The 13,699-nt window shown below is 40.9% G+C and overlaps 1 protein-coding gene across 7 annotated transcripts in view; it reads left to right on the forward strand.

Moving 5' to 3' along the window:
* The window catches only part of msh3 (mutS homolog 3 (E. coli)), a 106,979-nt gene that overhangs the window by 19,749 nt on the left and 73,531 nt on the right, over positions 1-13,699 (forward strand). For all 7 annotated transcript variants that reach the window (XR_006955585.1, XM_047015438.1, XM_047015433.1 and 4 more), the window contains exons 9-11: positions 750-859; positions 1,074-1,188; positions 1,297-1,381. Coding sequence is in view for 6 of the 7 variants with exons in the window: in XM_047015438.1 (XP_046871394.1) it covers positions 750-859; positions 1,074-1,188; positions 1,297-1,381 (310 nt within the window). In the remaining variant the exon portion in view is untranslated. The remainder of the gene's footprint in view (positions 1-749; positions 860-1,073; positions 1,189-1,296; positions 1,382-13,699) is intronic.

Genomic DNA, 13,699 nt, shown 5'->3' on the forward strand with positions numbered 1-13,699 from the left:
TAGTCAAAAAAATGTATAGCGATATCCGCCGTTGTCCTGTTTTCTCAACGCCAGTCTCCCTTCTCTGCAGAACGCATTAGTCTATCGCACAAACTAGCCCCCCCTCCCATTAGTCTATCACTCAAAATAGCCCCCCAGATTAAGACATGTTCGAAGCTACCTGGTGACATATAGAATCAACTTTCCTAGACTTTTAGTATACGGTTCTAGGTAGGCTAGCTAGCGAAAAGTAGCCTAAACTTTTCTAGACTTTGAGCTATGGTACTTATTCTGAGGGCTCACTGATATCGCTCTCTGTCTTACTAGCATGTTGAGAGCTGTGTTAAGGTGTTGCTACCACTTCAGGTGGCTAGCATGTAGTGAGCTTGACTGCATCTCACTCTTTCTGGGAGGTGGAGTGGCTGGCAAGTCCTTAGCTCCTTTGCAACTGTGTGGTGTGTGAGTGTGTGTGAGGTGAGTGTCCTGGGAGTATTGGAGATGCAGAAGGGACAGGGTGTGGCCATTACACATACATTGTGTTGACACTATGAACTGCATATGTGTGTGTGTTTGCATGAAGAAAGCGCAGCAACACTCTTAGGTCCACAGCCACATGTTCGCCTTGGTTACCTTGGCAACAGCAGAGAGCACACAAAGAAACAGAGTCCTTCGAATCCCAGTGGCCAGAGAGGCGAAACATTGATGGAAAGAGAGATGGAGAGGGAAAAACATCTCTCTGTGTCCTGATGGTTTCTCTTGTCTTTCTCCAGTGTCCTGAAAGATGATCGTGTTCGTGTGGAGAAGAGGGACAGCTCTCAGTTTGAGTTTTCTTCAGCAATGAACACAATCACAGAGTTCTATTGTTACAAAGACAACAAAGGTGTGTGTGTGTTTGTGTGAGTGTATGTCTAGGAAAAGTGGGGCTCATAGACCTACTTTTTCCTTGGTAAAGGGGAGGGAGACACTGAGTTTGTGTGTGTGTGTGTCTTTCGTTTTTTCTTTGAGGGTGACTAGAAGACTAGTGATGAAGACTAGTGATGAAGCGGTGGTTTGAGGTTATGATTCCTGTGTATGTGTGTGCGCGCGTGTTGCAGGCTCCCAATCTCTCTCCAGTGTTGCAGCGTTGGAGGCTCCTGTAATCTGCTGTCTGGGACCTCTCATCCATTACCTCAGAGAATTCAACCTGGAAAAGGTTCTCCTCAGTGATAGGTACACACATGCTGAATGCACATTCACACACACATTCACACACATAAATACAAATTAATGTAAACATACACACCCTCATAAGTAATTAAGTGTGTGTGTGTCTGGTAGCTCTTTCAGACATCTGTCATGCAAAGCTGATGGGATGATGCTTAGTGCCTCCACTCTGAGAAACTTGGAAGTACTTTGTAACCAGGTAAATACCATACTAAACTAGAGAGTAACACTCTATTACACCCTACTATACTCTAAGATACCCTCCTATACACAATACTGCTACTGTATACTACTATACCCTACTATACACTACTATACTCTCCTATGACCTACTGCTGTACCCTTCAATACCCTACTATAGACTGATATACCCTACTGTACTATACTACAGCATACCAATTAAACACTACAATGTGATACTATGCTCTACTACACCTACTATCTACTTCACTGGGTCTTGCAGCTGTTTGATTAACTGAAATTATTATGAAAAGTTATGTTCTACTAGCCATTTGCCTACTTTAGCAAGTCACTGTATTTCCAAGCCCTGATAATGTAACTAAGACGACACAGTAAATAATTCCTCTTTCAAGTAATAATAACCCCTTATGAAAAAGAAGTATACTTCAAGTTTAATTTGTAAGTATACATAAGTACAAAAAGTATACTATTATCATGGTACTGAAAGTATACTAGCAGTGTACTTATTTATATACTATTTTTGTACTAAGTAAACTGAATTGGCCCACTTTTTAAGGTCATTTAGTACACTTTAAAGTACACTTATAGTGTATTTGAGGTTTACTTTTGAATACTGTAAAGTAGCCTAAGTAAAGTAAAGTAAACTTTTAGTTTATGAAGTATACTTCCTAAAGTACTTCAAAGTATACATTTAAGTAACCTGTGTAGTGCACTTTCAGTTCATGAAGTATACTACCTTAAGTACCTCAAAATAAACTTTGGAATAATTTCAAGAGCACTTTCAATTAATATAAGTACTTCAAGAAGTAAACTTAAAAAAAAATCAATTTACTATGATTTACTAATATATTAAAATGTTTAGGGGCCCCTCAAACTCCACCGATCTTGCGTCACTTGACGAGAACGTGGGCCCTCGCCAAGTGACACTGTAGATTATTAGCTGTAAGAAGCTAATTATTCTATATGCACTCATGTCATAACAATCCAGCTCTTCTGATGAAACGTAACAGACATTTAACTTATGGTTACATTGGTAAACCAGCACAGCAATGACAATTACCAAGCAACAAAACACTACATTCTAAGCAGACACATTTAAAAAACGAAATTCATGAAGTTACATTTGTTTTCCGAACAAACGGCAAACTTATCAGCAAATTTTAACACTATGGTAAAATCGTAAATTCCCAGCCTTGCATCATGGGAATTGACCAGCCAATGAGCCACGTAATCTAAATTTTTTCACTGCATTTCAATGCATAACCTCCCGGAAATGAGTCTCTGCAGGTTGGGATGTCTGCATTCACGTGATGTAAAAGAAAGCGTGATTCATCAGACCAGGGGCCTGTTCCATAAAGGCCGCTTAAAAAAGCTAAACATAAAGTCCTAAACCAGACTTGAATAAGTTTAATTAGTCAACCGGGGCTTAAGCGGTTCCATAAAGGCCAATTTCAGCTCACGCAGTCCTACTAATTCAAGTCCGATTTAAGTAGTCAAGCTAATTGCGCGTGCACCCTATTCTCAGGGCCGGATTAAGACATTTTGAGGCCTGGGGCTAATTACCAGGATGAGGCCCCTATATCGCCCCAACGCGCATCATGACACGCCCACAAACCCACGCCAGGTGCACTGACACATCAGTGCTTTAAAGTCCACAGACCCACTCTATAAATATGATCAGTTTTATGTGGCGGACAGCTTGGATAACTATCTAACTAGACAACATTCTCAATCAAGTTGAACACTCAAATTATTTAAACTATAGACCATTGCATTACACATATCAAAACAGAACAAGCACAACAATAGAACTCCAAACAACGCCTATTTAACTAAACTAATACCCTTAACTTAGTAGCTTTTCAGCTTGCCGCAGGGCATTCTGGGTACCAAGAGCAATGCACGAGTATAGGCGATCTTACAGCATTGTGTAACACACTTCGGTTGTGGATAGTATGTCCATAAATAAAGCCAAGTCACTCATTTAGTGCAGAATTAATTGTTATGTCTACAAAATTATTTTAGATATAGTATAAGTTTAACTAGCTTGCAAATCCATAGGCTTGATGCTGAAAGCATTACGTGAAATCAGTGAGGGCTGTTCGAATGGTGATATCCAAAAAAATCTGTTGTAAAATGTATGAATAGAAACCGCGTCCGTGTCTTATTGTCCACACGATCATATCTGAAACAAACTAACAAAGAGCTCGGTTACACTACCAAAGTTGAATTAGCAGGGCTGCCAACTTTTCAAAAAACCTTTGCGTGAGATATTTGGTAACTCCAGCCCCCCCCCCCCCCCCAGTCAATTTTGCTTCACTCCGTTAACGTTAGCTTGGCTACTTGTTTCACGTTGCCTTTTCAGTGTGAGATGCACAAGGTATGGCGTGAGAGCGTGAGAAATGGTTGAAATGCGTGTCACACGGCGAAACCGTGAGAGTTGGCAGCTCTGAATTAGTAATGTTGTTAGCGATGCTAGCGTTATTTTGCTAGCCTAGCCTATAACATTTCACTGGGTCTTGCAGCTGTTTGATTAACTGAAATTATTATGAAAAGTTATGTTCTACTAGCCATTTGCCTACTTTAGCAAGTCACTGTATTTCCAAGCCCTGATAATGTAACTAAGACGACACAGTAAATAATTCCTCTTTCAAGTAATAATAACCCCTTATGAAAAAGAAGTATACTTCAAGTTTAATTTGTAAGTATACATAAGTACAAAAAGTATACTATTATCATGGTACTGAAAGTATACTAGCAGTGTACTTATTTATATACTATTTTTGTACTAAGTAAACTGAATTGGCCCACTTTTTAAGGTCATTTAGTACACTTTAAAGTACACTTATAGTGTATTTGAGGTTTACTTTTGAATACTGTAAAGTAGCCTAAGTAAAGTAAAGTAAACTTTTAGTTTATGAAGTATTCTTCCTAAAGTACTTCAAAGTATACATTTAAGTAACCTGTGTAGTGCACTTTCAGTTCATGAAGTATACTACCTTAAGTACCTCAAAATAAACTTTGGAAAAATTTCAAGAGCACTTTCAATTAATATAAGTACTTCAAGAAGTAAACTTAAAAAAAAATCAATTTACTATGATTTACTAATATATTAAAATGTTTAGGGGCCCCTCAAACTCCACCGATCTTGCGTCACTTGACGAGAACGTGGGCCCTCGCCAAGTGACACTGTAGATTATTAGCTGTAAGAAGCTAATTATTCTATATGCACTCATGTCATAACAATCCAGCTCTTCTGATGAAACGTAACAGACATTTAACTTATGGTTACATTGGTAAACCAGCACAGCAATGACAATTACCAAGCAACAAAACACTACATTCTAAGCAGACACATTTAAAAAACGAAATTCATGAAGTTACATTTGTTTTCCGAACAAACGGCAAACTTATCAGCAAATTTTAACACTATGGTAAAATCGTAAATTCCCAGCCTTGCATCATGGGAATTGACCAGCCAATGAGCCACGTAATCTAAATTTTTTCACTGCATTTCAATGCATAACCTCCCGGAAATGAGTCTCTGCAGGTTGGGATGTCTGCATTCACGTGATGTAAAAGAAAGCGTGATTCATCAGACCAGGGGCCTGTTCCATAAAGGCCGCTTAAAAAAGCTAAACATAAAGTCCTAAACCAGACTTGAATAAGTTTAATTAGTCAACCGGGGCTTAAGCGGTTCCATAAAGGCCAATTTCAGCTCACGCAGTCCTACTAATTCAAGTCCGATTTAAGTAGTCAAGCTAATTGCGCGTGCACCCTATTCTCAGGGCCGGATTAAGACATTTTGAGGCCTGGGGCTAATTACCAGGATGAGGCCCCTATATCGCCCCGACGCGCATCATGACACGCCCACAAACCCACGCCAGGTGCACTGACACATCAGTGCTTTAAAGTCCACAGACCCACTCTATAAATATGATCAGTTTTATGTGGCGGACAGCTTGGATAACTATCTAACTAGACAACATTCTCAATCAAGTTGAACACTCAAATTATTTAAACTATAGACCATTGCATTACACATATCAAAACAGAACAAGCACAACAATAGAACTCCAAACAACGCCTATTTAACTAAACTAATACCCTTAACTTAGTAGCTTTTCAGCTTGCCGCAGGGCATTCTGGGTACCAAGAGCAATGCACGAGTATAGGCGATCTTACAGCATTGTGTAACACACTTCGGTTGTGGATAGTATGTCCATAAATAAAGCCAAGTCACTCATTTAGTGCAGAATTAATTGTTATGTCTACAAAATTATTTTAGATATAGTATAAGTTTAACTAGCTTGCAAATCCATAGGCTTGATGCTGAAAGCATTACGTGAAATCAGTGAGGGCTGTTCGAATGGTGATATCCAAAAAAATCTGTTGTAAAATGTATGAATAGAAACCGCGTCCGTGTCTTATTGTCCACACGATCATATCTGAAACAAACTAACAAAGAGCTCGGTTACACTACCAAAGTTGAATTAGCAGGGCTGCCAACTTTTCAAAAAACCTTTGCGTGAGATATTTGGTAACTCCAGCCCCCCCCCCCCCCCAGTCAATTTTGCTTCACTCCGTTAACGTTAGCTTGGCTACTTGTTTCACGTTGCCTTTTCAGTGTGAGATGCACAAGGTATGGCGTGAGAGCGTGAGAAATGGTTGAAATGCGTGTCACACGGCGAAACCGTGAGAGTTGGCAGCTCTGAATTAGTAATGTTGTTAGCGATGCTAGCGTTATTTTGCTAGCCTAGCCTATAACATTTCACTGGGTCTTGCAGCTGTTTGATTAACTGAAATTATTATGAAAAGTTATGTTCTACTAGCCATTTGCCTACTTTAGCAAGTCACTGTATTTCCAAGCCCTGATAATGTAACTAAGACGACACAGTAAATAATTCCTCTTTCAAGTAATAATAACCCCTTATGAAAAAGAAGTATACTTCAAGTTTAATTTGTAAGTATACATAAGTACAAAAAGTATACTATTATCATGGTACTGAAAGTATACTAGCAGTGTACTTATTTATATACTATTTTTGTACTAAGTAAACTGAATTGGCCCACTTTTTAAGGTCATTTAGTACACTTTAAAGTACACTTATAGTGTATTTGAGGTTTACTTTTGAATACTGTAAAGTAGCCTAAGTAAAGTAAAGTAAACTTTTAGTTTATGAAGTATTCTTCCTAAAGTACTTCAAAGTATACATTTAAGTAACCTGTGTAGTGCACTTTCAGTTCATGAAGTATACTACCTTAAGTACCTCAAAATAAACTTTGGAAAAATTTCAAGAGCACTTTCAATTAATATAAGTACTTCAAGAAGTAAACTTAAAAAAAAATCAATTTACTATGATTTACTAATATATTAAAATGTTTAGGGGCCCCTCAAACTCCACCGATCTTGCGTCACTTGACGAGAACGTGGGCCCTCGCCAAGTGACACTGTAGATTATTAGCTGTAAGAAGCTAATTATTCTATATGCACTCATGTCATAACAATCCAGCTCTTCTGATGAAACGTAACAGACATTTAACTTATGGTTACATTGGTAAACCAGCACAGCAATGACAATTACCAAGCAACAAAACACTACATTCTAAGCAGACACATTTAAAAAACGAAATTCATGAAGTTACATTTGTTTTCCGAACAAACGGCAAACTTATCAGCAAATTTTAACACTATGGTAAAATCGTAAATTCCCAGCCTTGCATCATGGGAATTGACCAGCCAATGAGCCACGTAATCTAAATTTTTTCACTGCATTTCAATGCATAACCTCCCGGAAATGAGTCTCTGCAGGTTGGGATGTCTGCATTCACGTGATGTAAAAGAAAGCGTGATTCATCAGACCAGGGGCCTGTTCCATAAAGGCCGCTTAAAAAAGCTAAACATAAAGTCCTAAACCAGACTTGAATAAGTTTAATTAGTCAACCGGGGCTTAAGCGGTTCCATAAAGGCCAATTTCAGCTCACGCAGTCCTACTAATTCAAGTCCGATTTAAGTAGTCAAGCTAATTGCGCGTGCACCCTATTCTCAGGGCCGGATTAAGACATTTTGAGGCCTGGGGCTAATTACCAGGATGAGGCCCCTATATCGCCCCGACGCGCATCATGACACGCCCACAAACCCACGCCAGGTGCACTGACACATCAGTGCTTTAAAGTCCACAGACCCACTCTATAAATATGATCAGTTTAAACATGTGACTCACCATCATCACATCAGTGATATTAAAAGGTCAGTTTTTTCTGCTCTTTCTCAATGCAAACTCATCAATGAGCTCTTCAAAGTAGAGAACAAGTTGAAAGAAAAGAAAGAAGTTGGTGCAGTATGTCATGCTCTATTGAGTAGGGATGCACTGAATCCAGGAGTCGGATTCGGTCGAATATTGGGCTTTTGGACGGGACTCGGTTTCGGCCGAACCTTAAATTTTTTCCCACCGAACCCAAACCCTACACTTGCACTACGCCGGTTACGCTGATCGAAATAATGACGCCGTCGTTGAATTCGGGAATGTGTTTACGAAGCTAGGTGGTCCGTTCAAGGTAGTAGGCTGAGAGAAAGTGAAAATGCAACTCAAAAGCAGAAAAAGTGTTGTGTGCAGTGGCGATTTCTTTAAGAATGCAATGGAAGCTCAGCTTCCCCTAAAATATCAAAAAACGGATTTACATTTGGTGCTTAACCCGAACCTAATAGCCTACCTAGTTAAGGTTTTGATGTGAGGTAAAATCGGAACTTCACATTAATGCAAGCGCAAATTAATGCAAATTTTTTGCTTTATGTAGCCTAGCCTAATATGAACATTACGTTGGAGTCATATTCTTCGCTATATTTTCCGGAAATTACAACCCAAATGTTTACCTGAAAGATTCAGGGCTTTTGAGAAAACATATTGTTCCCACCCTTGCAGGAACCTAGATTTATGAAGTGACAGATCTTTCTTTTTTTACCTGGCTTTTTCAGTTCCTCCTGGCATCTTTTCCCCTTCCATTTTATTCTTCTCTGGACGCTCAGCGTCTCTGGGAGTGAATGGAGGTGGCTGGCCTGGACGCTGGGCTTCTGCTTGATGATTGGAGGTGTGTCGAAAGACTGCATATCCTTGTGATTGACAACGATTTTGTACTATAAAAAGTTGCCGAAGCTATTCGAGTTTAGTCCCATCGCGGATTTTGGCCACACTCTCTGCTTTCCTTGACCGGAAATTTTCGCACATTATTTTTGTTTTCACTCTGAATTTTTCTAATGTTATACGCGGTGCCGTTGACTCACTCGACATCGGGCAACCTGAGGCCCCCCTGGTGGCGAGGCCTGGGGCTGCTGCCCCTAAAGCCCATTGTCTTAATCCGGCCCTGCCTATTCTTTAGCAGCCCGAGAGGTAAAACATGTATCATACAATCCACCACGTTAAAAGCGATGTGCATGTGACTTCATCCAGAAAGAACGTTCCCTTTAAATCGTGTACAATGACAGCTCCCTCATCCACCGCTTCAATCAAAATAAAATGACACGCCATGATTGACGTCGTGAACGATAGGCTACGTAGGTCGAGGACCTTTTTAGACCTTACTTAGTTGATAAAAAAATACCCTCTAAACTAATCTAAATTGACTTTTGACATTGTTTAAAATAAATTGCTTACTATTAATCAATACATTATCCAGTAGTCTAACTTTTTAACATGGGTTTTGTGTCGGGGAAATGGAGGGCGGATTTAGGTTTGTTTTGCAATTGTAGGCTACTGTTAACAATTATATTGCTATGATAATTATACTCGGATCATTTATATTGAGATATATGCCTGATGCCTACTAACATCCATACATTTAACGGCTATGGTGTGTAGCCTATCAAAGCATTGTTCATCATTGTTTAATGCATTAGGCTAAATGTTGTAGCCTATGTAGGCTATTTAAGTTGATTTTCTATCAATGTTGAACATATTGAACTGATGAGAATAAGAAAATGAGAATATACGTGGTAAATCATCGTTTTCCCGTTGGGTCAGTGTTAGAGGAACGTCTAGTTAAGCACCAAGTCACGCTAAGCCTGACAGTTAGTCTGACCCTGACCAGACTAGTTTCGCAGCCTAAGTTGCCATAGTAACCAAGTTCGAACTACGTTGAGCTAGCTTTATGGAACCGAATGAACAAGAAATGAGTCCGACTAACTGACATAAGTCTGGCTTATTCGGTAAACTCGTTTTATGGAACAGGCCTCAGGCCATCTTCTTCCATTGCTTAGTCCAGTTTTGATGCTCACTTGCCCATTGTAGGTGCTTTCGGTAGTGGACAGGGGTCAGCATTGGAACCCTAATTGGTCTATGACTATGCAGCCCCATACGCAACAAATTACAAATCAGAACCAGCATGAACTATATCAGAAATGTTCTGTAGCTCGTCTGTTGAATCGGACCACATGGGCCAGGATTCGCTCCCCACATGCAACATCAGCCTTGGCTGCCCATGAACCTGTCGCCAATTCACAGTTTTTCCTTCCTTGGACTGCTTTTGATAGGTACTGACCACAGCAAACAGAACACCCCACAAGAGCTGCAGTTTGGGGGTGCTTTGACCCAGTCATCTAGCCATCACAATTTGAACATTGTCAAAGTCGCTCAAATCCTTACGCTTCCCCATTTTTCATGCTTCTAACACATCAACTTTGAGGACAACATTTTCACTTTCATGCCTAATATATCGACCTACTGAGAGGTGCCATGATAACAAGACAGTGTGATTCACTACACCTGCCAGTGGTCATACTTTTATGGCTGATGGGTGTATACTGGGGCTGGGAATCTTTTTTTTATTTATTAACTAATTAATCGCACAATATGCTTTTATTAATCGCAGTTATTCACATTTTCCCCAAGCTTGTTATCATCATGTAAAACACTGAATTTAATCAATTAACACAAGTATATTTTAAATAGAACATTTTATGATATCTCGTGAACTGTAGAGAGAACAGTCTCTCCTCGGAACTACAGAATAGTAATATATGGAGCAACTTTATAAACAACAAAGTGTTTAAGTGCACGTTGAATATTTAAAGTTTAAACCCTGAAGGTTATCAAAAATACTGGACAGGGCACCGTAAACTTTAAAAAAAAAAAAACTTTAGGGGCACAGACAAACATTTAAGGGCACCTCAGTTTCCTCACTATACCTCGCCACCAGGCTCCTGTTTGGTCATTGACATAGTCACTGTAGGAGCCGCATTTGAGTTTTTTGTCATTTGAATGACTTATTGATTTTCCCTTTTTTGTTGTGGGATTGTGAGTGTACGCTCTCTGTAGGCGGTGACAGTGCCACCCTTTAAAGGGCTGCCAGACGCGCATGACAGGGAGAAGGCGGGCGCAAATACCGTCATTGACCTCAGGGCTGAGGCCGAACAACGCTGTCTCCGTTTTGGGCCTGTTTTACAGACTTTAATTATTTGGACTTTAAGACTTTGAAACTGCAATTGCATCCTTATTTTTGTAACACAATCCTCAACAATAAAACCGGCAACATTGAACGATCAAACTCCCTTTGCACTGGATCATTGGACAGAACTGCGAGTCTTGACATTGCTTCTCCTGCCTTCTCCATGGTGGTAAAATCAATTAGGACACAGGAATGGAATCTAGGGGTTTAAAGGAAAAAAACAGAAACAGAAACAGATTTTCCCCGAAGGTATTCACGCAAGCTGGACAAAGGAAAGTCTAACGCATGGTGCACTCGGAACAAAGAAACGCTTTAACGGAGGTATGTGCTTAAAGATAGCTTTCCTTTGAGGGGTTTTTCATTGACAAAGGATGTTGCGATAATTAAAAAGCACGTTTCATGAAGATTTTTTGCATTAATGAAGTGTGATCATCGTTTTTGGAGGCTAACGGCAATGTGGCCAAACAATTGAACGAGTGGGTAGACGGCCTACTTCGAGTGTATGAAACAAGAAGATACTTTGGAAGATACTCCTTGGGAATCATATGGATTGTTTTGAACGCTGGATACAAGAGAAAGAGGAAGTTTTTCTGAAGGTTTATTTTTTGAGGACAATGTCTACCGACGAGGCCGACGTAACTGGTCTAAGTGAACAGGCCGCGCGTTTGCGTTTAATAATGTCTCATGTAACAAGGAGAATGAACATTGTGAACGGTTTGATGATTGAGGAAGGATCCCTCGATAAAGTGAAAGGAAACATGGTTAAGTTTTATGAGATTTATGACAATTCAACTTACGGTCGTCTTTGTATGGATGAGAACTCACGCACAGTTGATGACGAGAAGTGGTATAAGCCGCGATCGGCACAAGTAAATGCTTTTATTGCAAACGTGGATAAATGGATCTCACAAACAGAAAACCCTCATGACCCTAGTGTAGCAACGTACTTTGCTGCACAAAAGGAAGACCCAGACACTCTGGCTGGACCTGCTGACTGTGAGAAGGGTGAGCATGGTGCCGACACAAACACCAAAGCAAACGTTGAGAACAGCGATGGGCTATCTGTGTCCGGTATGTAATCTAGAGCGTCTGGAGCGTCCTCATCACTGCGCATCAATTCAGAAGCAGAACGGTTAGCCTTACTCGTCAGAGCTTCGAAATTAAAGGAGAAACACGCAATAGAAGCGCAGGAAGAAACGTTAAGAAAAAAGAAGGAAACATTGAATTTGGATGCAGAAATCGAAGCAGCTACTGTAAAAATCAACTATCTAAGAGAAGCTGAAAGTGATAACCACATGCCTTCTGTTAACATGCCTGTAGTAGGTGCCGAAGCAGCTCAAGCCACATCCGGCGCATCACAAGCACACTGGCAGGACTACTTGCTTCATCTTCACAATATCCCTCCCCCAGCAGTCAGGACCAAGACGGGTGCCAGTGTTCGATTTCCCTCTGCCCCACACTCATCTCATAGCTACTCCTCTGCCATTCCCCCTGTCGTCTCCCAATCACATGCTAGCTCGGGTCAAAACACTCGGTCCACTGGGACACAATGGAAAACTCCCTCTTCAGTCAGCTCATCGCAGGACAACCATGTCATCAGAGTATTGGAGAATCAAAGTGAACTAACCAGGATGCTCATGAAACAGCAACTTCTGACTACACTACCTCAAGGAAGTATCCCACTCTTTGACAGGCAAGTCCTAGAGTACAAATCATTCAGTCACATGTTTGAGAACGTGATTGAACAGAAAACGGATAACAATAGAGATCGGTTACAATTTCTTATCCAGTATACCAAGGGCCAAGCACAAAGACTAGTCAAAAGTTGCGAGCACATGTCCCCGGATAGAGGCTTTCAGAGAGCAAAGCAGTTACTGAAGGAAAACTTTGGGAATGAATACAAGATATCTTGTGCGTACTTGGAAAAGGTCCTATCCTGGACACAAATGAAATCCGAGGATCCCAAACTGCTGCAGGATTATGCCATGTTTCTCAGGAGCTGCTGCAACGCTATGGAGGACATGGACTACATACAGGAACTGGACACCATATCCAACATGAGAAACATTGCCCTCAAGTTGCCATTCAAGCTCAAAGAGAAGTGGCGCAGCAAGGCGTATGAGCTACAAGAACAGCACCAGCGTAGGGTAGGGATTTTAGATCTTGTCTCTGATCCAGTCTTTGACAACCTTCAAGACCAGTCAGCTAGTAGAGCTAAGGTTAGAGCCCCTACTCTGTCACAGCCCCCAAAGTCAGCTGGCAGTAGCTATGCCACTAGCATTGTTCTTGCCCAAAAAGAGACAAGGCCTGAACCCTCTTGCCCCCTCTGCAGCTCAAAGCACACATTGGACTTGTGCAAAGAAAACGCATAGAGACAAGATCAGTTTCTTAAAGACCAAGGGCATATGCTTTGGATGTCTCTCTGCAGGCCACATTAGCAAAGAGTGCAAAAAGCGACTCACATGTAAAGTTTGCAAGAAAACTCACACAAGCGTCTTGCATATTGAGATTAACAGCACAGCTAAAGAAGCAGGAAAAAATGGTGTTGTAGGCAGTGCATCAGCAGAGTTATGTGGTCACATAGGGGCCGGAGACCAAGAGTACGCACTCTCAATCGTCCCAGTTAAGGTTAAGGCAGGGAAGGGCAGCCAAGTCCTGCAAGTGTATGCTCTCCTGGATCCAGGGTCGTCAGCCACCTTCTGCTCAGCGGAGCTCATGACACGTCTCAATCTCAAAGGAAGGAGAACATAAATTCTTCTACGAACAATGAATCAGGAAAATTCTGTCCCCACGCACGTTATCTCAGGACTTGAAGTTTCAGCATTGGACAGGGACAACTTCTCACCTCTTCCTGACACTTTCACTCAGAATGAGA

The sequence above is a fragment of the Hypomesus transpacificus genome, unplaced genomic scaffold, assembly GCF_021917145.1.
Source record: "Hypomesus transpacificus isolate Combined female unplaced genomic scaffold, fHypTra1 scaffold_30, whole genome shotgun sequence".
Taxonomy (NCBI): domain Eukaryota; kingdom Metazoa; phylum Chordata; class Actinopteri; order Osmeriformes; family Osmeridae; genus Hypomesus; species Hypomesus transpacificus.